The 25,174-nt window shown below is 44.6% G+C and overlaps 1 protein-coding gene across 1 annotated transcript in view; it reads right to left on the bottom strand.

The window, feature by feature from the left end:
* Positions 1-25,174, bottom strand: part of SLC9D1 (solute carrier family 9 member D1) — a 291,927-nt gene that overhangs the window by 241,989 nt on the left and 24,764 nt on the right. The window contains exons 2-3 of the mRNA XM_078658065.1: positions 11,330-11,879; positions 947-1,126 (exon numbers count right to left, since the gene is read on the bottom strand). Coding sequence (XP_078514191.1) covers positions 947-1,126; positions 11,330-11,779 — 630 coding nt within the window. The 5' untranslated portion in view covers positions 11,780-11,879. The remainder of the gene's footprint in view (positions 1-946; positions 1,127-11,329; positions 11,880-25,174) is intronic.

Genomic DNA, 25,174 nt, shown 5'->3' with positions numbered 1-25,174 from the left:
AATACCAGCACAAACAAGGGGCAAAATGCAGCAACGGGCACCAGCAAGGTGCATGAGGCACCGTGCGGTCTAGAACTCTGCCTGGGTGAGACTAGAGGAAGAGAACGGCACAGCGGAGCTGCTGGGGAAGAGTAGATCTCAGACTTCACTGCTCGATATTGAGCTGTTAACTGCTTCCCTTGTTCCACACGAAAACAACAACATGATTACTATTTTTAAGCATTCATTCTGAGGATTTCACCCATCAACATTTCCAGGTGACTGCCTCTCATTCAAATAAAAACATTCTAATATTTCCATCACTGGGATCTTGAAATTGAGAGGAGCATTGTTAAATTAAGTGGTTATTTCAGATGCAAAGCTTTTTGATCATGTCAAAACAATTTGACTTGGATTCTTGCAGAAATATGCATCCAAAGTAAATCACATGGAGAATGTGTGATGTCCAGTTTTTTCCATTCAGTAATCAGTCTACCTTTATCCTACTACTTTCAACGTGAAAGTGAGGCCCATGTGGCATTTGCTGAAGTAGTATTTATAGCCTCATGCCTAATGATTACTAAAGCTTGCATGGGCTGCACAAATTGCACAAGGTAGAGATTTCAAAACATTGACTTGTTGAACGGATAAGGGCTTATAAGTTCAGTAGCTTCCTGGATCCAGCTAGCATGGGAAAAGTACCCCTGAAAAGGGCCCAGATCACAAACATCAAATGGTACAATTAGCAGCCTATTGCTGAAAGACACATTTTTGTCAAACCACAAAACATTACATAATCACAAACAGAATGAAAACAGCTATTGCCCATTTAGTGTTGTAAAGTATGAGGTATTTGATAACATGGGCCTCAGATTTGCCTGCTCACAATACAGCCCAACACAGGAGGCAGAATATGTAAGCAAGAAAAAAGAAAAGCTGAAGGTGTGTTCCCTATTTCTTCACTTACTGATTTGTTGTCGTCAAAGGCATGTTCTTCAATTTCCTTCTCCAGCCGATCAGCTGCCTTTCTGACATCTTCAAGGATCTCATCAAGGATGGAGAGGCTTTTGTTCTGATGCTGCATGTTCTTGAGAGCATTCACCTGATGTTTCTCTGCTGCAAGGAGCTCTACATACTCCTGCTCCTCCTGTAAAACATCAATAAAATAAACAGAAATCAAGCAGGTTTAACAAAGGAATGACTTGACTTAGCTTACTATTTTAAATGTCACATTAACAGTAGGATTGTTAAACCAATATGGAATACTAGCCTTGTTTGTCTCCTTGGTCAAAGACTACTATTACATGTCAGATACAGCTATAAAAAAAGCTTTATGGTTGGGATAAGGAAACATCTAGAGAGTTCTGTTCCCTGCTCTCACCACACACCTTCCGGTATTTACACTGCGGCTGGACAGTTTCATGACCTTCTGCACTTGACACCACAAGATCCGCAAAGCAACTTCTGATAAAAAACAACATAACATGGACTGGCCATCTACAGTAAGGTCTTTCTCTTTTTTTAACCATTCACACCTTGCACAAGACCAAAGGCCACCGCTAGTCTGAACATTACTTTACTACAGACAGATACTACCACAGTGAATGGGCCATTGGCAAGGCCATTTACATCAACTTCTCCCTGCATGGACCATGAAATCAAGTGCCCCTAACTCTATACTGTGTTTTGTGTACTGAGATGCAAAAGCATCTAGAACACAATCTGCAAATCACTATCAAGCATCCTTCTGGAGATTAAGCCCTGGCTTAGCCATCTCATTACATGTTGTCATACTCGTTTTCTGTTTTCCTGGACTCATATTAGACAGCCTAATTCTTTCTGGGCGCTGCAGTTTTGGTCTGCTTCCATTGAACAAATTGGACTAACACCTGAGAGCAACGCTCTTTAAAGATAAAAGCCTTGGATGGAAAATAGGATGTCAGTTTGTAAGTATTTCACTTCCTCAAAGCCAAAGTCTAGCCCAAGATATCTTCAAAATCAATCAGTGGATCATAATAACTGCCTGGAAAAGGTACTCAACACTGATACTATTCACTCTTAAATCAGAGGCTGACAACATCTATATATCAATGTATTTGTTTTATATAATCCTGCACAACATTTTATCGAGATCAACAACTAATCACGAAAACTTCTGTTGGAATAGTACAATAAAAAAGTGAATTCAATGGCCATGTAGATTGGAAACGGCACAAAGAATTGTGCTTCAAACAACTATTTAAATGAACTGCCAATCAGATGGTGGAGGCAGCACCCATGGAGTTAGAACTTACCTCATAGAAAATGCAAACCCAAAGTTAGGTCTTAAGGTGTTTACACTTCCTTCAGGATCTCCAAAGAGGAAAAAATCTCCAAGGTAAGTTGGAGGGAGTTGTCCTCTTGCAATAAAGTATTTCTCGAGAATTCAAGAAAAGAAAGTGGTTACTTCTTCCTTTAATGCCACTGACTTGTATTCAGTTAATAGCCTTTTAGGAATTAAGGGAATCCAATTAGGTACTGCTATTGGCTATAGATGAGGAATACCATATGGAAACGTCTTCTGTTAGGACAAAGACACTATTAGAACTACAGTAAAGGATTTTCGAATACTGGCTCTAACAGTGTCCTATTCCATTATTCCTAGCTGAAGTATTCAGCCGACCGGCATGCTTTGAACAGGCTCAATTATTTTAAAGGGAATACTTTGTACGCCCAGGACTTTCAGTCACGAGCATCAAGGAAGCGCAGATAGCAGAGCCTGGGACAGGAAGTGGCTCACTTCGCAGCAGACCATCAGCTCAATCCCAGGATCCAACTAGCAGATTTTTACCTGCACTGACTTTTATATATGCTATAGGAGCTGAAATTAACGTGGCTGCTGGCACCAGGCTTGCCCTCCAATTGATCCTTGTTAAAGGATTTAAAGTGTACTCATTCCAGTTACAGGGCCTTGAAAGTGTCCTGTATTGTTATTTTTCAATACTACCTCTCCAAGTTAGGAGTGGGTAATTTGCAAACCTGCTACCTTCCTTAAATGTGAAAGCCATTTCCCAGGCTCCCTCTCTGGTCTCGAACCCTGATGTCATGCTACCTGTGGTCACAATGGCAGGCACAGAAAGTACCACTGAAATAGGATTGGACAGACATCTGAATTGATTGTCGCTGTCACAGTGGTGTGCGATCTGCCAGAGGTTACCTAGAGTCACCAAAGCAGCTGGGCGAGCCAGGATTGGTTTTGGTCAGATAAATGCACTCAGCCCAACAGTTCAGTGCCAGCATGTATTAGCTCTAGAAGTCACGCAAGTAACGGATGGAGTGATCAAACGAACCATAGGTGATATAACGAGCATTCACAGTTGGGGCGTGGCTTGACAACATGGCCACGTAGACGTGCTCTGAGAGAGCTCCGATCGGCGGAGACACCGGGCCTGAGACTTTCCTGTTCCCTGCTGGGGAAGGGACGACAGGTTGCGGCCACCAGAAAAGAAAAGGTGATCCTGTGAAGAGTGCAGAGCTGAGGATTGATCAGACGTCTGCTGTGGAGCAGACCCGGGCCGGTGTTTGGGCTCTCGACATCACCCACAACCACCAAAGGTCTGGAAATCTAGTTGGGCCCCCACTGAGACGGCGCTGCTGTTTATTGTCCCCCGCGGGGACTGGATCGCCCTGGGAACAGCTGAGTGACGGTGGGCTATTGAAGGTGAGAGCAGCTACAGAGGCCTCGGGTGAGTCTTGTCGGCCCCTGACTGGGGACCCTCTTCCCAGTTTTCTGGGGGGTGACCGGGACGTGGCGGATCAGCAGCACGGAAGCACCGCTGCAGAAGGACAAGAGGTGGCCTAGCTGCAGGAACTGATGAGACAGTGGTTCTGTTATGAAAGACAGCAGCTAGGGTGAAAGAACCCCAAGAGCAGGAAGGTGGCCCGAGTCCCCGGAATTGCTGTGAAAAGAGCAGGGAAGATCTGTGTGGGGTTACCCCCGGGAGCATTTGCTAAGGAACCACGGATGTCAGATTGGATCTGATAGGCAAAGAGTCGGAGGTCTGGCAAAGTGGGGTGACTCTGATCCAAATCTGCGCAGCCCGGACTGAGACTGACAACCTATATGAAATAGGGCTGAGAAGAGATCCCCACACGTATGAGGGAGCTGCATTCTTGGTAGGATCGCGGACGCTGCAGGGAGCCACTTTTGGTATTCTCCCGACAGGAATTGGCATATAGGGCGTACCCCAATATCATTAACTGGGCAGTATGGGGATAGAAAAACAACTGAAATCACAATCCAATAAAATATTGAATTATGCCCAGCCTATATCCCATGGTCCTGAAGATAACAACGAAAACCAAGCAATGGACAAGGGAACACTGGAGAGAGCTGCAGAGGATGCACTGACATTGATGGATGTTATACGTGCCATTCAGTCAACTTGGGATGAGACGATTAAAAAACTTGATGCTGTGGCCATAGATGTTATTCTCCTGAGATATGACCTTAGGAAAGTTTCGGACAGAGTGACGGACACAGAAAAAGATACGGACGCATTAAAACAAGAAGTGAAGAACCTCAGTGCCACAGTGGTAGCAATGAAGTGTCAGGTGATCAAACTCGCGGCAGAAGACAGTTCCTCTTCGAGGGACATTCCATAACAGGGTATCCGGATTACACACAACGGGTTCAGGAACAGAGGAAGACCTGCATTGCAATTAAAAGGTGGTTTCGAGACTTAAACTTAAAATATAGCCTTATGTTCAGGAAGTTTAGGGAGGTGTTTCTTATAGGGATCACTAGATGCATGTATAGTTCCATACTACTGGCCATGGGAGGGGGGAGGGGGGAGGACGGGGGAATGTTTAGCTCCTAAAAGTTGGTTTGGTTGTTGGGGAATATTTGAGGTCACGATAGATCACGCCATGACACACAGATTTTGGAGTACATCAGACAGAGTCACTGATGGGGGAGGGACATACGTCGGACACTTAACACTACATCATCATGACTGTACAAACGTTAAAGTTTCTTAGCTGGAATGTCCGAGGGCTGGCAGCCCTAGACAAACGTCGTAAAATACATGCCTTCCTGAAAAGATATCAAATAGCAATTACGGTACTACAAGAAACACACATATGGGGGAACACAATAGCGTGCCTACGTAAAAGGTGGAGGGGAGTGATTTGTGTCACATCATAGTCTGGTTTTGCACATGTTTTGCAATGTGTTGGAAAGGGACCGGGGGTTCTGGACCCTGATGGGCGATATGTAATCCTGTAGGGAAGGTGGGAAGGTAGAGAACTCTGCATTATTATGCCCCCAATTTGGATTGCCCCGACTTTTACCCAGCTGTCTTGAAAGCGGCGACGCCTTACATGGGTGCTAAGATCCTCCTTTTTGGAGATTTCAATTGTGTATTTGATGGCAAATTAGATAGGGAGCCCCATAAATAGCACACTAAACCCCATATGGTGAACTTCCTCACAGGTATATTTCAGGGTATGCAGTTGAGAGATGACTGGAGAGCGCGCAACCCCGCTAAAAGACAGTTCTCTTGCTTTACCCCCGCAGCCAACACCTTTTCCCGATTGACCATTGTTGCCTCTCGGCTGGCCTTTCGAACACAACAGACGCCATTTCCTATCTATCACGTCATTTGTCTGACAATGCGCCGTTATTGCTGACTTTGTCTAGCAGATCGGGGTGACAGTCCATTCCGCCATTCCGCTTTGGCGATTCCAAGCGGAGGCCCTTACCGACCCCCCATATGTACAGAAGGTGGCAGAGGTCCTCCCACATTATTTTCATGAAAACTGGTGATCCAAGACCACTAGTTCCACTGAATGGGAGGCTATGGAAGTCGTTATTACGGTGGTCTGCATGAGGACTACATAAGGGGTCCAAAACCAACTCAATGCCAACATGGATACCTTGGAAGCACGATTAAAGACCTTAGAGAGCACGCTATAATAAGACTCCAACTGATATGGCCGAGTGGACGCAGATTAAAGGGAAGTTACTTGAGGCTTGGTAGCGATTGGGGAAGCATAAATGTACCACTTACAGGCAAAGATTTATATGGGGGGGGACAGGTCAGGAGCGCTCTTGGCCCGATTGATTCGTAAAGAGACAGAACAGGTACCTGTGCTACAACTTCGCAATTATAAGGGGGAAGTGGTGCATACGCTAGCCACGATTATCAAAGAATTAGCGACTCACTTGCAACATACATGCATGACGGCCACCCCAATTCGAAAACAGGCACTGCAGGACTATCTTGATACAATAACCCTGCCTACCCTTGGGGAGGCAGATGCTGAAGCCTTAGGGGAGCCACTTACTAGGGAGGAAGTCCTAACAGTAATTAAGAAGTTGAGGTCGGTAAAATGTCCTGGAAGCGACGGCCTCCCAACTGAGCTTTATAAAACGTTTGCACCTCAGCTGGTGGATCATCTCCTTGAAGTGTTTAATGAGGCTCTCGCTCGGGTATAATACCATGATGTAAGCACTAGTATCTATGGTTCTTAAGCCAGACAGGGATCCCTTGTCCCCGGGCTCCTATAGGCCCATATCTCTTTAGAATATTGATGAGAAAATATTGAGTGGAGTGCTGGCAGCACGAATCCTGCCATACATGACTCGACTGGTCCACCCTGACCAGGTCGGGTTTGTCCCTGGTCGGAACACCACACATAATTTACGATAGCTTGCACATGTCGGGCATGCGCCGACCTTACAGAAAACGGACTGGGCCCAGGCCTTCGACTCTGTTGAATGGTATTACATATGGGCGTCACTTGCTAAAATTGGATTGGGAGAAAAATATTTGAGTTGGTTGAAAGCACTTTAGATTTCTGCCATTATGCCGGATGGGACGTGCTGCCCTAGTAAAAATGGTGGTCCTTCTGCGGTGCTTATATGTTACGCAGAACTCTCTCTACCGCATATCATGGGCGTACTTCCACCAATTGAACAGTCTGTTGGTTGAGCTAATATGGGGGACCAAAATGGGAAAGGGTAAAATTGAATACATTACAGAGAACGTGGGAGCAGGGAGGACTGGAGGTCCCTAGGTTGGACTTCAAATGTATGGCAACCCAGCTTCAACATGCTGTGCAGTGGCTTGATGAGATTGACAACTGGGAGAAGCGGCTATTGATAGGTACTCACCAGGGGAGTCCTCTCTCGGATCTCCTTATCTGAGGAACACTGGTGCCCGAACAGCTCCCCTATATTGTTAGGCATGTGGCCTCCACCTGGGAATCCGCAATTAAGGTCATGGTGCGAAGAGCGCTCAATGCCCCCGAGGCCCAGCTGTGGGCAGTAGTACCTTTCAAGCAAATATGCCAGACTATGTCCATTACTAGAAGGGTGGAGGGAGGCTGCTGTATAATGGGGGGATCTGTAGTTGGGACAGCGGTTTCTTACCAGGGAAGAGGTGGAATCAACGTATGAGCTGGGCAGAGGTTAGTACCTTGAATATGCAAAGATTTCGGCGGTGGCAAGGGAGCTGTGACCGATGTTCCCAGAGGAACCGCCCATAACCGCCACTCTTCAATACCTTGTGACCTTGGCAGGAGGTTGTAGGCTGGTATCTCATATCTATAGGGCGCTATGGGGGATCTTGATGCACGCCCGCTACTGTTCCAAACCAAATGGGATGCAGCATTAGAGGAACACCTAACAGACTCCGATTGGAAAAGAGTGCATGAAGGGGTTAAACAGATCAGCTCTAATACCAAATTTAAACTCGCCCAATTTAATATTGTCCATCAGACCTATCTGACTCCATGAGTACTTCAGAAAATATACCCAGATGGGTCTGCCCGTTGCCCCAAGTGCGGTTATAATTCCTACATATACTATGGGAATGCCCGGAGCTGCGACTCTTGTGGGGGTCGATACTGGAGCGCTTGAAGCAAGTAACTGGGTGGACGCTGCCCCAATCCATCAGGGAGATACTTTTGAGTCTTCTCCCCAGCCCTAAAGGGAAAAAGCTTACACGTAGATTCCTCCAACTGGGGATTGTGCTGGCCAAGAGAAGGATAGAGATTAACTGAATGGGTTCGCAACCTCCCAGGTTGAAAATTGGGCCAAAGATTTAAGGGAATGGGCGACAGCAGAACTAATTCGAATGAAGCATGTCAGGTGAGATGAGAAGTTAGAAGAGGATGCGAGAGATTGGTATGTCTTGATTTCAGAAGTCCCCATGGGGGAGGCGCCCACCACGCAAATGTCGGAGAGACCACAAGCTGACCAAGAAGGATGTGGAGTAGAGGTACAACGGGAGGGCAATCTCAGCTTGAGAACAATGTAGTACACCGGTTATGAGATGTAGTCAGGCAAGTGATACATGGCAGAGACGGAGAATTTATACATATGTGACCCATGGGGGGGTTTAACTTGAAGAGTTTATTGTTACAGTTTGTTTATTGAGAATCTTCTATCCGAACCCAAACACAGTACAATGAGTATTAGCGTAGATCTCAGCTGTGAACATACTATTTTCTGGACAGGATTGTATCATTTCTTTTAACGTTTACCATTCAATTGATATTATTTTACATATGTGAAAACTGTTATGTCTACATTGTATTGTGAGTCTGAATGATTGCACTGAACTGTGATTCTGCTATAACTGTGCTGTTTTTGTTATTCGGGACGATTTAAACTCTCAATAAAAATTTTCAACAAACAAAACGAGTATTCACAGTTTCACTGTATGGCCATGTGTACTTTCAGGTATAAAGCCTAATCTGTGAGACAAACATATGCTACTGGCAGATTCAACGAGATACCCACACCAGCTGGAGGAAGGAGGAGCCATGTGCCTGTCCAGCACTGCAATGTAGCACCCCTTGGCAGCCTGCTGTAGGAGTCCCTGCTTGCCTGCAGGGGGCTGGGTGGATAGGGCAGTCGCACAGGCATCAAGTATAAAGCCTGCTTCGTAACAACAGAAAGGAAGGGTGGCCTGAGGTGCAGACTGAAAGAGATGCAGGGGGGATGCAGTGGACACCCCATGATAAGGTCATTCTGAACTGCTGCGGAAATGCACTGGGTAAAGGAGGGCAACAGCATGGTGCATAGGTGCGGGCCGCCAGACGGCATCTAAAACTAGCATCACCTAACCCCATCCAGTCTGGTCAGACCACTACGGGGCGTCAGTTTGCAGGCTGTTTGCTATGATGGGTAGAGAGGGAGCTCGAGGAGGTTCTCCACAAAAGGCAGAACCTAGAGTCAGGCTCGGAGTTAAAATCCTCAGGACAGGTGTGGAATGAAGACACAGAACTGGGTCACTAGGGTCCTAGGACCGGCTGGCCCGCGCCCTCGAAGCCCCCGGGGAGAGCAATCGGATAGCAAAAGGGTCCCTAGTACCTTGTCCCTACCAATCTGGAATCCAGAGGAAAGCCACCAGCCTTTCTTGGAATCATGCACATCAAGTGACAGAGGAGGCAATCTGAGCGACCACATTCAACCTCCTGCACCCCGGGCCGGGTCTCCAAAGACAAGCGAGGCCTCACGGAACTACCTGGGAAAGCCCAGCCATCTGGATGACCCTGTCTTATGCTTTCCTTTGGCATGTTCGACCAGATGTCCGGGCTTGGAAGTCAGCCATCTGGTCACACCATGTCATACGAAAAGGATTCTGAGGGACTCCTTGGGCCAGATTGTCAGAGCCCGAGCTGGGCCTCAGGCCCTAGGCTGTGGGTGGCTTCAAGGAGCTCTGACCTGGAGCCCAGACGCACGTTTTCACCTTGACTAAGTAGAGGAGCTGCCCACCGGCCTGTGGGACTTCGTACTGGGCACTTTGACACAAAGCAAGCTGGAAAACTGAGTCCTTGGCCAAACGGAGTTCCGACCCGGGACCAGGTCAGAGTCTCTTAACCCGACTAAGCAGGAAAGCCCTCCTGATGGCTGAGGGACCCCATCACGGGCACAGGCTGGAAAAGGAAGGCCAGGTGCTTCCACCACTGGGCTAACCGGAGCTCTGAGCCAAGATCTAAACAGAGTTTCTTAAGTTGGCCAAGCAGGCAAGAGCTACCAGAGACTGCAGAACCCCACCCTTGGGTCTAAGTGACGCGATGGGCTGGAGAATGGAACCCAGGGACAGGGCCTTCTATTCTACTCCAAGCAGCTATTGCACTTGGGCCCATTCACAGCTTCTTAATCCGGCTATGCCGGTTAGCCCTTTGGTGCTAGGGGGACCCTGTCCTGGGCATTTTGCTGCACAGGGTGCTGGAAAATTGTGCCCAAGGATAAAGGGCTTCCACCCTCAGGCAAGTTAGAGCTCTTACCCGGGGTAAGGTCAGAGCTTCTTAACCAGGCCAAGCAGGGGAGACCTTCCCAGGCCTGCAGGACCCGGTCCTGGGCTCTTTTTGACAAGGCAAGTCAGAGAAGGGGCCTCAAGCCCAGGGCTTGCTCCCAGGGCCTGTTAATCGCTGCCCTGTGGAGCCCCATTCTGCAGGCTTCGTAACTCTTAGGCCCTGACCATGGTCTGACCAGAACAGTGACCGGAGGTCTGGTCAGAGCTTAACCCTGGCCGTCTAGAAAAACAATCTCATGGGCACTCTGGGGCTCAGGAACCCCAAGGTCCCAGGAGTCCTCATCCGTGCCCACCAGAGCTCTGACACAGAACCCAGTCAGGTCTTTTCAGACCAGCAATGCAGGGGAGCCCTAACCAAATGGGTCCCAATGGAGCTCAGGCCTAGGGCCCTTAGGCCATAGGAATCAGAGCTGCCAGATGGACAGCAAATCACCCACATCATTGCCTAGTAACACAGAGAAGTTCACTAGCCATTCCTGTAATCTGTGCACACCAAGTCAGAGCGGGACAACTGAACAAACCCATACAACCTTCTGTAGCCCTGACTGGGCTTGAAGTTTCAACTGAGCCCTCATTGGGTCTTTCAGGGCAGCTTGGAGTTCTGAACACTGAGTCACACCCGGAATTGAAATGTTTTGCTTATTTATTTTAAATACAAAACGTAAAGCCACCAGTGACATTGGCATGACACATTTTGCACCACCCATGTGAGTGTGGTAAATGTCTCAGGCGTAATTTCACAAACCATAATTACAACTAAGCCTACCCTTAGATTTTAGCAGAAAGGGCCTAAAGGCTTAGTTTTCAGGGTCGTGATGAAAGCAGTCTACTTAAGCCTAAATGGATATTATACAAACTGAAACAAGAAGTTTAGCACTACTTTACCCTCTAGATAACAGCACTAGAACAGTGTTTTGTAGAAAACGCTTGACTTGGTGGTTCCCCATAATCCAAATACAGAAACAACTTTTCTCCTATTTGCTCTACAGAAAATAGAGAACCTTTTATAGAGTCCAGGGACCATGTCGTTCAGCTCTTACCTTTATTGCAGCTTCTCGTAAAGCCTCCAGCCTCTGTTTGCTGCTTTCCTTCATGTTCACAACATCTTTGTAGTTGCCTTGCAAGGCCCTTTGGAGCCCATGGACTGCTTGAAATACAGAGTTTTCGCTTTCATTAAGCTCTTTTTGGAAGATCTCGAAAGTGTGCACCTGGAAAAGCTTCTCTTCATCCGAGAGACTGGAGTCCTTCTCCACCGCTTTGATGGCACTCTTTAACTTATTGAGGACCACGTTCTTATGGTGAAGAAGTGTAGAGAGTTTCCTGCAGTTGCCAAAGAGCCATTGTTTTCGCTGTGTGACCGCTGCACCTTTGCCCTGGTGCAGTTTGATTGCATGCTTCGCTACGCTGTTATGTTCTGCACCTCTCACTGCCTGGAAAGGTAGCAGGCAGGACATGAGCCACAGCAAGCAAACATCGCAGGGTGCCCTCATTGTGTGTTTTTGTCCACAGTGCAACCAGACATGAACATTCAGACACAGTCACAATGCCTCCAGCACACACTGTTTGCATCTTCAGAGTACAGTTCAACTTCTGAAACAAAAATAAAAAGTAATAAGGTAAGGTGACCAATTTGAGAAACAATATTTACAAAGCACAGTCCGCCAATGCCTGGCCTTTTTTAACTGATCATATAATTCAGTAGCACTGCAGTGAATGACAAGCACAGCAACACAAATAATGATCCACTGTTATAGGTTTGGCATAATCCTGCTTGCAGCACCTGCATGGAATTGTTCAAGGGCATAAGAATAAGGAATAAAGGCCCTTGATGCTCTATGAGCAACTGCAGGCTTTTGAAGTATGCAATTTGTGGTGTTTAGTTGCTACACCATGCTAATGTAGAATCTACATTTTTTTATTAAATTCCATTTAAAAAGAAGTCCTATCTTTCTACAAACCATTTGAGCTAGGCATTCATCTTAAATAGTTTATTTGTGTGTCCACCACTCCATTGCTTAACTGACATAAATCAATGTACAGAAGGATTCAGCGGTTCTTACTAAGCAAGCAATCTTTTAGTTCCAGAGGAAGGCGGAATGCGAAATACTGTGTTGGAAATATACATTTGTGTACTTCGGTGAGAAATGGAAAATATTTCAAGGAGACAGGGTTTTCATCTCATAGTGATATCCCCAGATTCATTTGCACATCTTTAGCATTGGCCACAGTTTAATTTACATCACAGTTTAATTTACATACGGTTCATGAAAAGTATACAATAACTGAAAAATCTCATTTCAAGGAGAGGCCATTGTTGGCTTCAATTTGCAGGTAATAGCTTGAACAAACTCTCACTTTTACTGACAGTTTTTTTTTTAACAAAGCAAAATGTATTTTGTATTGTACATTCGTAGCTGCACAATTAGTTATTTTTCTTATCTTTATTTTAGACAGCCAAACACTATAGTTTTTTATTTCACTTACTGTTTGTATTAAACATTTCTGTTGAAAAACGCAACACAGTATTCGCCCCAAAATAAACATGTAAATTAAAAGAAATAGTGGGTAACAGGAGTACTGCTGTCCTGATTTGTCATGCATGGTGGCATTTGCAAACAAACCACTGGTTTATTATGTAATCCGAACTCATCAATGGCTGCATATAACCTTATTACTCATGTTACCTATTATGCATTCCATCTTGAAACTACATCAGTAATGCAAGTTAAAATAATATACTTAGCAAATGAAGTGTCAAGCTTGGAAAGGAAAAAAAAACGGTGAATAAATGCAGTTTTCTTGCCGACATAACTTTGTTCTCCGCAATGTCTTAGGAGGGTTCATTTGCTGCAGTGGCGGCTCCTCCGCTAAGAAGTAGGACCAATCACAAGGCTGCATTGCAGCGTTGTGATTTGCTTAGGGAAACCTGGGTGCTTCCTGGGTGCTCTGTTTCTGTGCCGAGAGAGACAACGGTGGAGAGATGCGGCGAGGTGTACGTTTAATTTTTTTCTTTACCCCCTCACCCCCACCTTGCCTCCCCGATCTTTGCCAGCCACCCCTGGTGTGCTGTTGTGAAAACACTTTCAGTTGAGGAACCTTTTAATTTATAACAATGACCGCAAATTAGGGTGAAACTTTGCCATTCTTATGATTAAAAGAGGAGCCTCGCCCCTATAAAGAATGGTTGTGAACAGGTAATAAACAATACCACTTCAATCCTGGGCTATTTTTTTTTTAGGTTTCATAGATCCAAAATGGTTCTTATTTAGAAGGTCCAATATTAATTTTATTCTTCGTTTATATTTAAAGAAACTCCACAAGAGTGCTGGTAAATCTAATGGATGCTAAAAAATATTAGCAAAGCCAGTAGCTGGGCCTTTTATAGCCTATACCTATTGACTTTACTAACGCATATTTTTTTTCCATTGCAGCATTTATTCTTTTATCTATGGAATAAACTACACTGGCTGCACCAAGAAAGCTGACTCACTTTGTGCTTTTACTTCTAAGTAATGTCGTCTGAGAGACTGCTCTGATATCTTTCGAAAAAACGTAAAAAACACGAGGCGATTACGACAAAACATTGGCCAATATCATACAAACCTCGCATAAAAAAGGAAATGGGAGTGGTCGGTGAGGGCACATGAAAAAAAGGTGGGAAAGGGAGGACACACTTGTTCCATCTAGATGATGAGCTCTGACACAGCTGTGGTACAGGTAACATGTCATGCTGTAACCACATGCAGAGAATGGAGCTACCTGGATACAAGTGTAGGCAGATTCATACAAAGTTGACCGTGTGTTGTTGATGCGCCTGCCCTAAAAAAGAATACTGGTAACTTAAAGAGAATCAATACCACCTGGGTCAATTTTGTGCTATAAAAAAACGTTCAAAATAAATACATAAATAACACATCCCAGAAGCATCACATACATCGACTCAAAATTATTAGAATGCTAAGTTATTTTGAAATAAGTTTAGCTTAACATCTAACTTTGCTACAGCAGTCAAGAGGTCAACCAATGCACATCCTGCACTGGACCTCAGCTGCCCAACATAGGTTCAGAAAGGCCTAATCCATGGCAGATTTTTAGCCTATCAACATACAATACATTAATCTAAAGAAAACCCCTTAGATGGTCGTGGATTGTAAGAAATGTTGGCAAGTGCCCAGCCCATCTACTACCGCAGGATCCTTTGAGATGAAGGTCGTGCGTGTATAATAATGTCTTATCCTTGCACTAGACTGGATAACATTACATATTTGTTAACCTTCATGTACCAGACACCTGTGAGGTGAATAAAATCTCCCTTACTGCAGCCTGGGGTCCGTGTCTTCTTTGTGCAAGAATTGAAGATTTGGTGTTTATATATATATATATATATATATATATATATATATATATATATATATATATATACACACACACATATATATATATATATATATATATACACACACATACATATACACACATATACACACATACCTTCTTGGCTTTTTTTTTTAAATGCATACAATGACATGGAATAGTGATTCCTTGGAAACCTTCTCAATCGTGGCTTAAAATATCTTAGTACTAAGCAAGTGACAGCAAAGTACAACTACTTTTTGACACTTTACATGTGTAATAGGTCCAATAAGAACCTGCTCGCCGCTTGTCAGTGAACCATGCTTCCTACAGTACAGGGAGATGAAGTTCATGAGTGACCTGCCATTCACTCAGGAGTATGCCAAGCAAAATAGCAATTCAACAGTTTTCAGGCTACACTGTTTCCATTATTTACTCAAAAGGTTTCACACACATTACTTAAAATGTACAGTGCCAAGCAAGGCTCCCTGGAGGGCGGTTTAGGGTGTAGACAGAGGCGTGAGATACCTAGTACATGATCTAGGGTGCCAAAGGTGAGCACAAGATTGTGAAGAGTCTGGTCTTGGAAGGGTATACAATCACTGCTGTGAAGAGTGAATGCAGGTGCATGGGAGCAGGCAGAGAGTTGACAGCAGCGCATTGAGGAACGGTGAGTAACTGTAATGTATTGAAAGCAGCAATAACTATGAGCTATATGTTTTTTTTACAACCTGTAGGAAATTGGATTGTTAGATTATGCAGTAGAGATGCCTCAGACTTGATATGACTTGTGGTTAGCTCCCACACGATCAAAACAAGTGCACGCGCATACAAGTTAAAGCAGGTGTCTGTGAATTCTGCATGTACCCTTAGTAGCAAGGCACAAGTAGCAAGCCCTTCTATAAAGAAAAGTGTCTGAAAAGTAGCAGTAACACACTAATACATTACAGTAAACAAATGAACAAGATATAAATTCCAAATTAGTTAAAAAATGGAACGACACAAAAACAAAGTAAATCTGTGGTGGGGACAATGAGACATAAAAACATTAATTGGGGTTCTTTTGCAACAAATAAATAGCAAAAATCCAATCCGAACACTCATTGAGTTGTCCAATGCGAGTAATGTTGTAAACACAAGTGTTAACGTTGTCCACTTTTAATCCAGAGACTTCAGTTCGGGTCACACGAAATCCAGTTAATTTACAGCCAATGTTCAATCCAAATTCTTAATGTAGCCAATGTTCAATTTAATCCAATCCACGTAATCAACGTATATTCATTCAGCATTTATAACTTGATACAGCCAACATGTGTTTCGTCGTTCGGTAATTCATACCTCTACTTCTTTAGGGCTGTGGTATTCTTGATAGCTGGAGGAGTCTATTCCATCTGTTCCATAGATCCTGTGTAGTTCTTATATAAAGTGGTAACAGTATAGGGTCTGTAACTATTCTCAAAAGCCAATTGAGTATATTCCATCCGTACATCGGTTTGGTGTAGTCGATATATAAAGTAGTAGCACTGTGTGGTAGAAAAGCAGTGTAAGGATCAAGGAGAGTATTCCCAGTATATCAATGGTGTGGACTCTTTTGCAGCAAAGAAAACCATAGGAAGTACTCATTTACGGGAGATAGTAATAACTTTCCAAGACTGCCACTGGGTGGTAGACAGAGTTTTTGGCAAAGAAACAACTCCCTTCCCTGCCCCCCCCCAAAAAAAAAACTGTTTTATTCACTTGCAGCAGAACATTTACTTGTTTTAAAGGTACTTGTTGAGTATATACTCAGATCGTAAGGACTGCAGCGTCTTCTCTGTCACTCTAAAGTTTCCCAAACTTCCAGAAAATACTTGTTGAACGCTATCCTAAATGCTCAAGTGAGGACAAAGCGTTCCCCAAAGTCCTTCCAGGCTACGGCCAAAAGTACAGTAACCACTGGTAATGTTGGTTTTCCACTAGGCGGATGCAGCTTATTTTGCCTCTTCTATTCCACATGTTGTCATCACACCAGAGGAAGTTCAAGACCAGGCAAGCTCCTTCAGGAACAGAGCTGGACGATCCTTCGTGCGTTTGTCAGCAAGAGGAAGCAAGTGTCACATTTTTCAGCCCTTGTCCAAGCACCCAAATAATCTTCCAAGCAGGTAGTCTCCTAATGATTTCTTAGTCCCAAGCAGAACTATGCCTCATGACTCGAGACAGCAGATTGTAGAATGTCACCTGAATAGTAATTGGCAAGTTTCTCTAAACAAACTATATACGAATCCCTAAACATTCTTTTCCTCTACTTTAGAGAACTATGAACCGGAGCTAATTTGCTGCCCACATAATGCCTCAATGTTTTTTTTTCTTAGATTTGCAAGAGGACACATCATGGCATTTTCCAGGTTCCTCCCTGTTACTCTAATACCTCCTCTAAAAGTCAAGCTCCTCTGCCTCTTTTAAGATCTAAACAAGCCCTGTCTTCCCCTTCCTAGGGAGAATGACTCCTATCTGTACATGGAAGGCCAGTGTTGCAGTTTCATTTTGGCCAACAGTTGCAAAAACATAAGGGCAGTGACAGGCAAGATGGCCACTACTGGCAATGTGTTTTGAATAGTGCCAAACGTTCATCTTTAGAGCCTTGCCAAGACGAAAGGGAGACTTATCTGAGCAGGGCTGCGATCAGGAGACTGGACAGCAGGAAGCCATTTGTTCTGGAAAGGCCTATGATCAGAGATGTGAAAAAACTGACTCCTACATGTGAACTGCAGGGGAGTCAACCAGAGGTAGGAGTTTAATTTTAAAAAGCGCACAGTCGAGAAATAGCAACCTTATAAAAGCAACAACGCAATATATACATAATTCCATGATGATTATTTCTATTTTTAATAATTAGTTATAGGCCGTGAGAATGCCTTTGCCATCGTTTCCTAACCTAAAAGTGAGAAATAAAAAGTCCTATGAAACTATGCGAGTTTAAAGAAGGCAGTTTTATTTATAATGCCACTTAGTTCATGACTGCCTTCAAGTTTAACCTATGAGCACTTCAAAGCGGACTTACAGAAATGTCAACTATACCAATTAAATAGTGAAAATGGTTACAGTTTTAGGAAAAGGCATATGGAGTGAGGAAGCCTGTGACATTTTCACTGCCTAGGTGTCGGAAGCGCCAACTACCCCGAACCAGAACGGATAAAACTATCTAAGGAAAAAGTGCGAAAATATGAAATATCTGATACCCGATTTCTTAGGGTCTAAAAAAAAAAGTTTTTTTAAAAAGCACCCTAAAACCCGACGCAATGAAGTGGTAGTCTAAGATCGCATTTTAAGAATGGTCCCCTTCAATAACAGAAAACACGGGGTTGACAATTGGCACCTGGTCTTGGACTAATGGTAAGATCTTCACATTAAGGCTCGGAGTTAATATCAAAAACCAGATGAATGCGAAACAGACATAACAGAATGAGGGAAGCAGGAAATCCTAGTTTTATGTTTACCAAGTGCGGTGAACGGTAACGATAGGGGTGGGGTAAAGGCTAGAAATACAAGCTAAAACAATGCCCTTAGCAAATAATGTCACAGGGTTGGAACGAAGAATCAATACATGCAGTTTTCCTGTTGCAGTGGTTATGGCTTGATTACCTAGACATAAAAAAATTGTTCTTAAAAAAGAATCTAGGTACGTTTCTTTGCCACCTGCATCGACTTCCACAAGGCTTAATTCGAATAAATGCGGCAAAGATGAAGTTCCACTGTCTTTTACAGACAACAGAACAGTTTGCATCTAATTTTTGACAGTTAGAAGCATTAACATTTAAGTTACGAAACAGATTTTATCTTATATTCTAATGCAAGGTGCCGCTGTTTGTCAAGGAGATAGATTACATTTCTCCATTGCCCAGAGTTCAGCACTTAAACAACATGAAGAGATATAATAAGTTAAGAGGAGTTGTAGATAGCCCTGAAGAACAAGTTACTTACCTTCAGAAATGCTCCTTTTTGGTAAAGACTCTATACTATAACTAGCAGCATAGTCTTCAACTTCTGAATATTCCCCAGGCATCAGATTGGATCCAGAAACTTTTTACACAGTACCTCTGTGTGCTGAAAGGTGGTGCCCTGAGGCTCTGCACAGACGCCGTTCCGCTCCGGAAGAGACACGTGGGACCTATAAAGGCAAAACTTCTGCGCACTGACATCAGTTGCGTTCATGACTGTCCACACCTCCAGATGTGGAGCCCCAAGAACTTATCAGTATGCACATTCCTAGACTTTGGTTCTAATTAATAGGTAGAGTCCATTCACAGAACAGAGAGAAGGGGAGGGTCAGTAAGGAATCTGTGGCTAGAGTATCTGCCTGAAAGAGCGTTACCAAATGCAAGTAACTTGTTCTTCTGAGAATTCTAGGCACATCCTGCACCAAAGCTGTGGATTGACTCATACCTGAAAGTCTTGCAGACCCGAACGGGCAATGTGCCCACCCAGGCGAACTTGGCTGTCCAGTCAGTAGTGCTTTGTGACCGTATGGAGAGACCCACGTTGCTTCCTCGGAATGTCTAGGAAAAGGACTCCGTATGCTAACGCAGTGGTAACAGCTTTGGCCCTAATGAAGTAAGCTCCCAAGACTTCCATAGGCTGCTTCTTTGCCAATGCATGTTTTCACAAAGACAAGGGAACCCGAAAGGTATGCCATAGGGACCTTGGGCAGTATCAATTTACAAAAAACAGTGGTCCCTACATGTGGACAAGATAACATACAAAAATCATTAATCATACACCTGGTAAGTAGTATGTCTTTTGTCCACCCGGACAAGAACATTTATTTTAAATGTTCTGGTTGATAAAGTGAATTTTAAGAACCAAAAAAGATAACAAGTGGGCACAGCCAATCAACAATCAAGACAAAACAACAAAGAAATGGCCAAAAGGGCAAAGCGAAAATCTGTCTGTATACTTGTGGTCAGTGCTACAGACTCAATCTCTTAAACATGGTAAGTTTTTGCACAGCCGTGCCGTGCACCTTTTTACTCCAGTAAAGCCCACAAAGAGCTGATCATCCACCTAGTGCTCTTTGGTGCGATCTATGCAGAAACTGAGCTCCCTTTTGGGATCCAAGCAGTGGAGTTTGTCCTACTCTGTAGCTAGGTGAGGCGGAGCATATTAAGCAGACAAGGCGATGGTTTGACTGACGTGGAAAGGTGCCACAACTTTTGGTAGAAAGGAGGTTCTACTTCGCAGAACCATCTTATTGGGGAAGAGAGTGGAATGTGGTGGATGAACACTGGGAGCCCGAACCCATGTTGTGCAGAGGTGATGGCAATCAGGAACACAGTTTCAATTGTAAGAAGCCACAAAGGACAGCTCTAATAAGGACAATATTGAGATGCCATTGGGGCATCACAAAGGGAGAAGGGGAAACATGTATTGTAGCCCTTTCAGAAATAGCAGCATAACTGGTGATTTAAACAAAGAGGGCTGATCAGGTAACCGTATGAAAGCAGAGAGGCCAGAGAGATATCTCTTAACTGTGCTCAGAACAAAGCCTTGCCGAGCGAGAGACAGATCAAATAATAAAACATAAGACAGTTTGACCTGGAGGGAGTCAACCTGGCGAGTGCGGAACCAAACCAAGTATTTGTGCCAACCGGTGTATATAGTTTTCGTCAATGGGCGTCTGGCAGCCAGGATGATATCAACCATCTTGAGGGAAGGACAAAGGTGTTAAGCTGTTGCCTCTCAATCTCCAAGCATGAAGGTGGAGGTTGCAAAAGCTTGGATGCAGGACCCTGCACTGTTGCTGGGACATCAAGTCCTCCAGGATGGTAGCCTTATTGGAGTACATATACTCAAGCCCTGGAGGTCTGGATACTAAATTCCCTATGCCCGATCCAGAGTCACTAGGATGACTTGGGCCTGGTCTGTCCTGATCTTTTTGAGAACTTAGGGTACGAGTGGTTTCAGCGGTAAAACATATAAGAGTCATGAGTTTCACATGAGCTGGTACGTGTCTCAGAGCAAGGGAGGCCTTGAAAATTCCTATGTACATAAGTATTGACATTGTGAGTTCTCTGCGTTGATGAATAGATCTACCCCAGGCTCTCCTCATATGTGGAAGAAACCTTGCGCCACCTCTGGGCGTAGCTACCACTTCAACCGCCCTGGTGATTCACCAACAGGAAAATACCATGGTGGTTAAGCCATTGTCAGAGGGACAAGACCTCCTGGCACAGGGTCCATGACCCCACCCGCCCTGTTAGTTCCAGTACCACAAGATGGTGGTGTTTCTGTGAGCACCTGTACCAGCCTCCACTGGATAGATGGCAGGAAGGCTTCCAGCACCAAGCAGATGGCCCTCAGCTCCAGAACAGTGATATGCAGCTGGGACTCCACAGGAGACCAGTGGCCTCTGATCTCCACATCTCCCAGGTTGCCACCGCAGCCCAGAAATGAAGCATCAGTCACCACTGGGAGATTTGGCTGGAGAAGGGAGAGAGGTCTGCTGCTGACTCAATTGTGGTCCAGTAGCCACCGATACAGATCTTTCACAGTCTCCTCTGAAATCTTAATGTAGTCGGAGAGGTTCCCTTGATATTGGGCCCAATGGAACTATAGATCCACTGCAGAGCCCGCATATGCCTCCTTGCGTGCTCAACCAGCAGGATACCATCAGTTCTAGCTGCCTCAGAGTCGGCCTCACTGAAATCTAGGACCAAAGCAGGAAGATCAAATAAGATCATAGCCTGAATGTCTTGGACTCTTTCCCCGGCGATAAGCACAAAACTGAACTGTATCCAGAATGGCTCATATGAAGAGGAGCATATGAAAAGGAATCCGGTGTGACTTCGGTATGTTTGCAGTGAACCCCAAGGATGACTGGAAGTGAGCCGTTGACTGGAGGTGGTTGACGACTGTCTTGGGTGAGCCCACATTTAACAGTCAGTCGTCGAGGTAAGGGAGGTATGGCGCCCCTAACCTCTGAAAATGTGCTCTGCCATCACTTTCATGAACACAAGGGGCAGTGTTCAGACGAAGAAAAAAAAAAGCACAGCAAACTGAAAATGCTCCCCTCTCACCAAGCATCGCAGGTAGCGCCGATAGGCCAGTAGGACAGGTATATGGAAATAGGCATCCTGCAGATCCAATGTCAACATCCAATCTCCAGGGCCATGAGCAGACAAGACCTGGGCCAGTTGAGCATTTTGAAATTCTCCTTTTGGAGGAAGGTATTGAGAGGGCGCAGTTCTTAATACAGCCAAATACCTCTGTCCTTCTTGGGCACCAGAAAGTAGAGGAATAACAACTTTGCCCTACTTCTGACACGGGCACCCTCTCAGCAACCCCTCTGACCAAAACAGTCTGCACTTCCTGTCGCAAAATGGAGATGGTTCTCTGTCCGTTGCTGGGGTGACGGTGGGAGGTGTGGTAGGGAAGAGAGGAAGGGGAAGGCATAACTTTTGCTGACAATTTGACCAATGTGTTCTCTTGCCAACCCAGACAGAATCGGTGGTTTGTACCTCCCACTGAGTGGCTGTAACCATGTAAAGTGACACCAAGGAGGTTTGGCAGGTGATGCTGTTATGGGAGGTGTAGCAGGCTGAGAGGCACAATGACCTTAGCTGCTAGGGCAGTGGGCACCACAGTCTCTTCCACAAAACTGCAGAGTTCCCTGCTAGAGAAGGACAGGCTGGCGGTAAGGCATGCCATGAAAGGAACGCTGAATGTGCTGCTGGTGAGGCTGGGTAGAAAGAGAGCAAGAGGTAGCACTATTCTCCTTGAAATATTCAGAGGCAGAATTTGCCTTGTCCTGGAACACGCGAGCCTCATCGAATGGTGTTTCCATGAGGGAGGACTGGAAATCGCCAGTAAAGTCAGTTGATCGTAGCCATGCATGGCGACAAATGACAACACTGGTGCCAATAACCAGTCAGACGGAGTCATGGTAGCCAAGCCTCAACAAATTATGAACTTTGCCACATCACGATCATCCTTAATTTCGTGTGACAGAACAGGGCGAAGATCTTCAGGAATACATACGAGAACTTGCACCATAGAGTCCCAGAGAGCATGAGTGGTGTGACCCAGCAAAGATGAGGAATTAATTGACTACAGGGTCAAACTGGCAGACGAGAGGAGGAGTTATCCAAATGTCTCCTCTCGCTTGGATTCCGGTCAGGGGGAGTGGCAGGCAAATTGTTGGGGTTGGTTCAGCTGGTGGAGGACTACACCACGAGGTTCTCGGAAGGGTGACAAAAAGGCCAGGTTGCGTGGAGCAGGGCGAAGGCATCTGGAAATTTGCCGGTTAACAGAAGGACCGGTAAAAGGCTTAGCACAAGCCCCCAGCAGGGTATCTGTCAAGGTTTCACTAAAAAGTATGAGAGGCTAAGAAGCAGTCTGGCCAGGTTGCAGGACTTCTGTCAGTTTGTTGATGTTGTTTTTACCTCCATAATAGGGGTGGGGGGATGCCCTATCCATAACCATGTCATAGGATGCAGATTCTTCCGTAGCCAGGCCAAATGGGGTGAATCTGGGGAAGTGCCCAGCAGAATAGCGTCTTGCAAGTCCTCATACCAATTGTAATTGGCATAAGGCTAAGCAAACTCATCAACTTGGTCATAATTGTTATCAGAGTGTTTTAAAAAGGGAATGTAAAGAGTGCAGCTTTCCTGGTGGTAAGGAGTGTGCAGAAATTTCAGCCAAATACGGTTGCATAGTCAGGTAAATTCAGACAGGTGTTGGTTGAGTCTGCATCAAATAAGACAATCCGGACACCTCTTTGCATTGCCCATCACGGCACTTCCATAATGGAAAGGGGAGAGCACGGAGAATCATGGCGCCACCTTTTGGCGTGCAGAGGTACTAAAAAAGGGTTCTCAAGGAGCTGGAGTCTGATGCCTGGGTAACATACAAATAGTGAGGAATCTACGGCTAGAAGTCTGCATCAGAAATGGCACCTTTTTAGCCACTTTTGAGCACTGTGCCATACATAACTAAAGACTACATAACTTGTTACCCTAATTACTAGTTTGACAGTTCATTCCAATGTTTGCCTTTGAGTGTCTTAACTTTTGGGGATACAGGTGTTGATGCTAGAGGGTAAGGAGGATACAATCATTGGGCACAGTTCACATGTAGATTTACTTAACAGAAACATACTAATTTCTCTGATATTAGCCACATGGTTGTTTAAGCAATTTAGTTTGTAGATGTTTATTGAAAACAAGGTAGCTCTGATGAACCCTTATTGATTTGGATGGGTAAATGGGGAATTTCAAAACTTGTGCCCAACTTCTTGTCTGCCCTCGGTGTAGAGACTCGGCTGATTGACATTATTGTGGCTGGCGTGTAGCCAGTACCAAGTATTTGCAAGTAGTGTGGGCCCTTGTTCTAGATTGCTTTGTGCTTGGAACTTTAGATTTGATCCTGACTTCCAATATGCAGCCAATTGATGTTTTAAGGTAGAACCGAGGAGGTAGGTCTTATCCAATTAAAAGTGCCTCCTTTTTTTTTACTCACAAGTTGACAGCCTTCATCAATAACCATGCGTAGAACACATTACTGAACACCAGCATGGCCATAATTAAGGAGCAGGTCAGTTCCATGTGATCCTCAGTTTGAAGAAGTGGTTAAGCTTCAACAAGAAAATTCAGTTGGATCTTCACTCCTTTTTTTTTTTATAACGTTCATATCGGTGTGACTGATAGATGAGAGTCTAAAAGTACTTGTGGTCTGAAATACTTTCTGTTCTGGAAACCCCAGAGCTGAAGGCCAGGTGAACAGAAATGCTGGTCGTAGGTACCATCAAGGAGCAGACCTTCTGTTTTATTATTATTAAAGTACAGGGCATTTTCCAACATCCAATTGGAGATGTAGTTTAAATGCTCCGATGTCTGTTTGGTTTATAGTTTAATTTTCCAAGTGAATTTGAACCTGCGTTCTGCTCTAGTTGCTTTTTAAATTGCAGAATTTGTTGTTCAATTGAAAGCGCCAATCAGTAAATATATGTCACCAGTGGTAATGACAAGGAACAGTGCTGTTGTCTTTTGTCCAACTTGGTGGATTCTAACTTGATTGGCTCTGGGTATATATGAATGCATGAATCCAGTTCAACACAGCTTTTTCAGTAGGATATTATGGCCCACTATTCCTTATATTGTGTTACGTTACAAGAAAAGGGAAGCAGTTGGATGACCTTGCTTAGGGTGAGGCAAAAGTTTTCTCAGATATTTTCTCTTTAGGTTACCACCCCTGTAATGAGTCGGAATCCTGAAGGGAGATTGTGGAGAATATGGAGTTGGTACACATATTTTCAAAGTTGTTTTATGACCACACATTCAAGGAATTTAGTTGAGTAGAAGCTATATGCTTTTAGTTGAGTTAAACCTTAATGTTGTTTATTTGTTTGTCTCCGGGGGTGGGGGGGAGGGGGCATTTACAGACTGCTTTAAGCAATCAATCACGGACTCATTGAGTTGGGATTTCATTTAAACCCACTTCAGATAGTGGAATGAAATACCAAAATACTTGGAAACACACAAATAATTGAGAGGTGCACA

This window comes from Lissotriton helveticus, chromosome 8, assembly GCF_964261635.1.
Source record: "Lissotriton helveticus chromosome 8, aLisHel1.1, whole genome shotgun sequence".
Lineage (NCBI taxonomy): Eukaryota > Metazoa > Chordata > Amphibia > Caudata > Salamandridae > Lissotriton > Lissotriton helveticus.
Note: the sequence above shows the minus strand (reverse complement) of the source record. Positions and strands in the feature narration are given on the sequence as shown.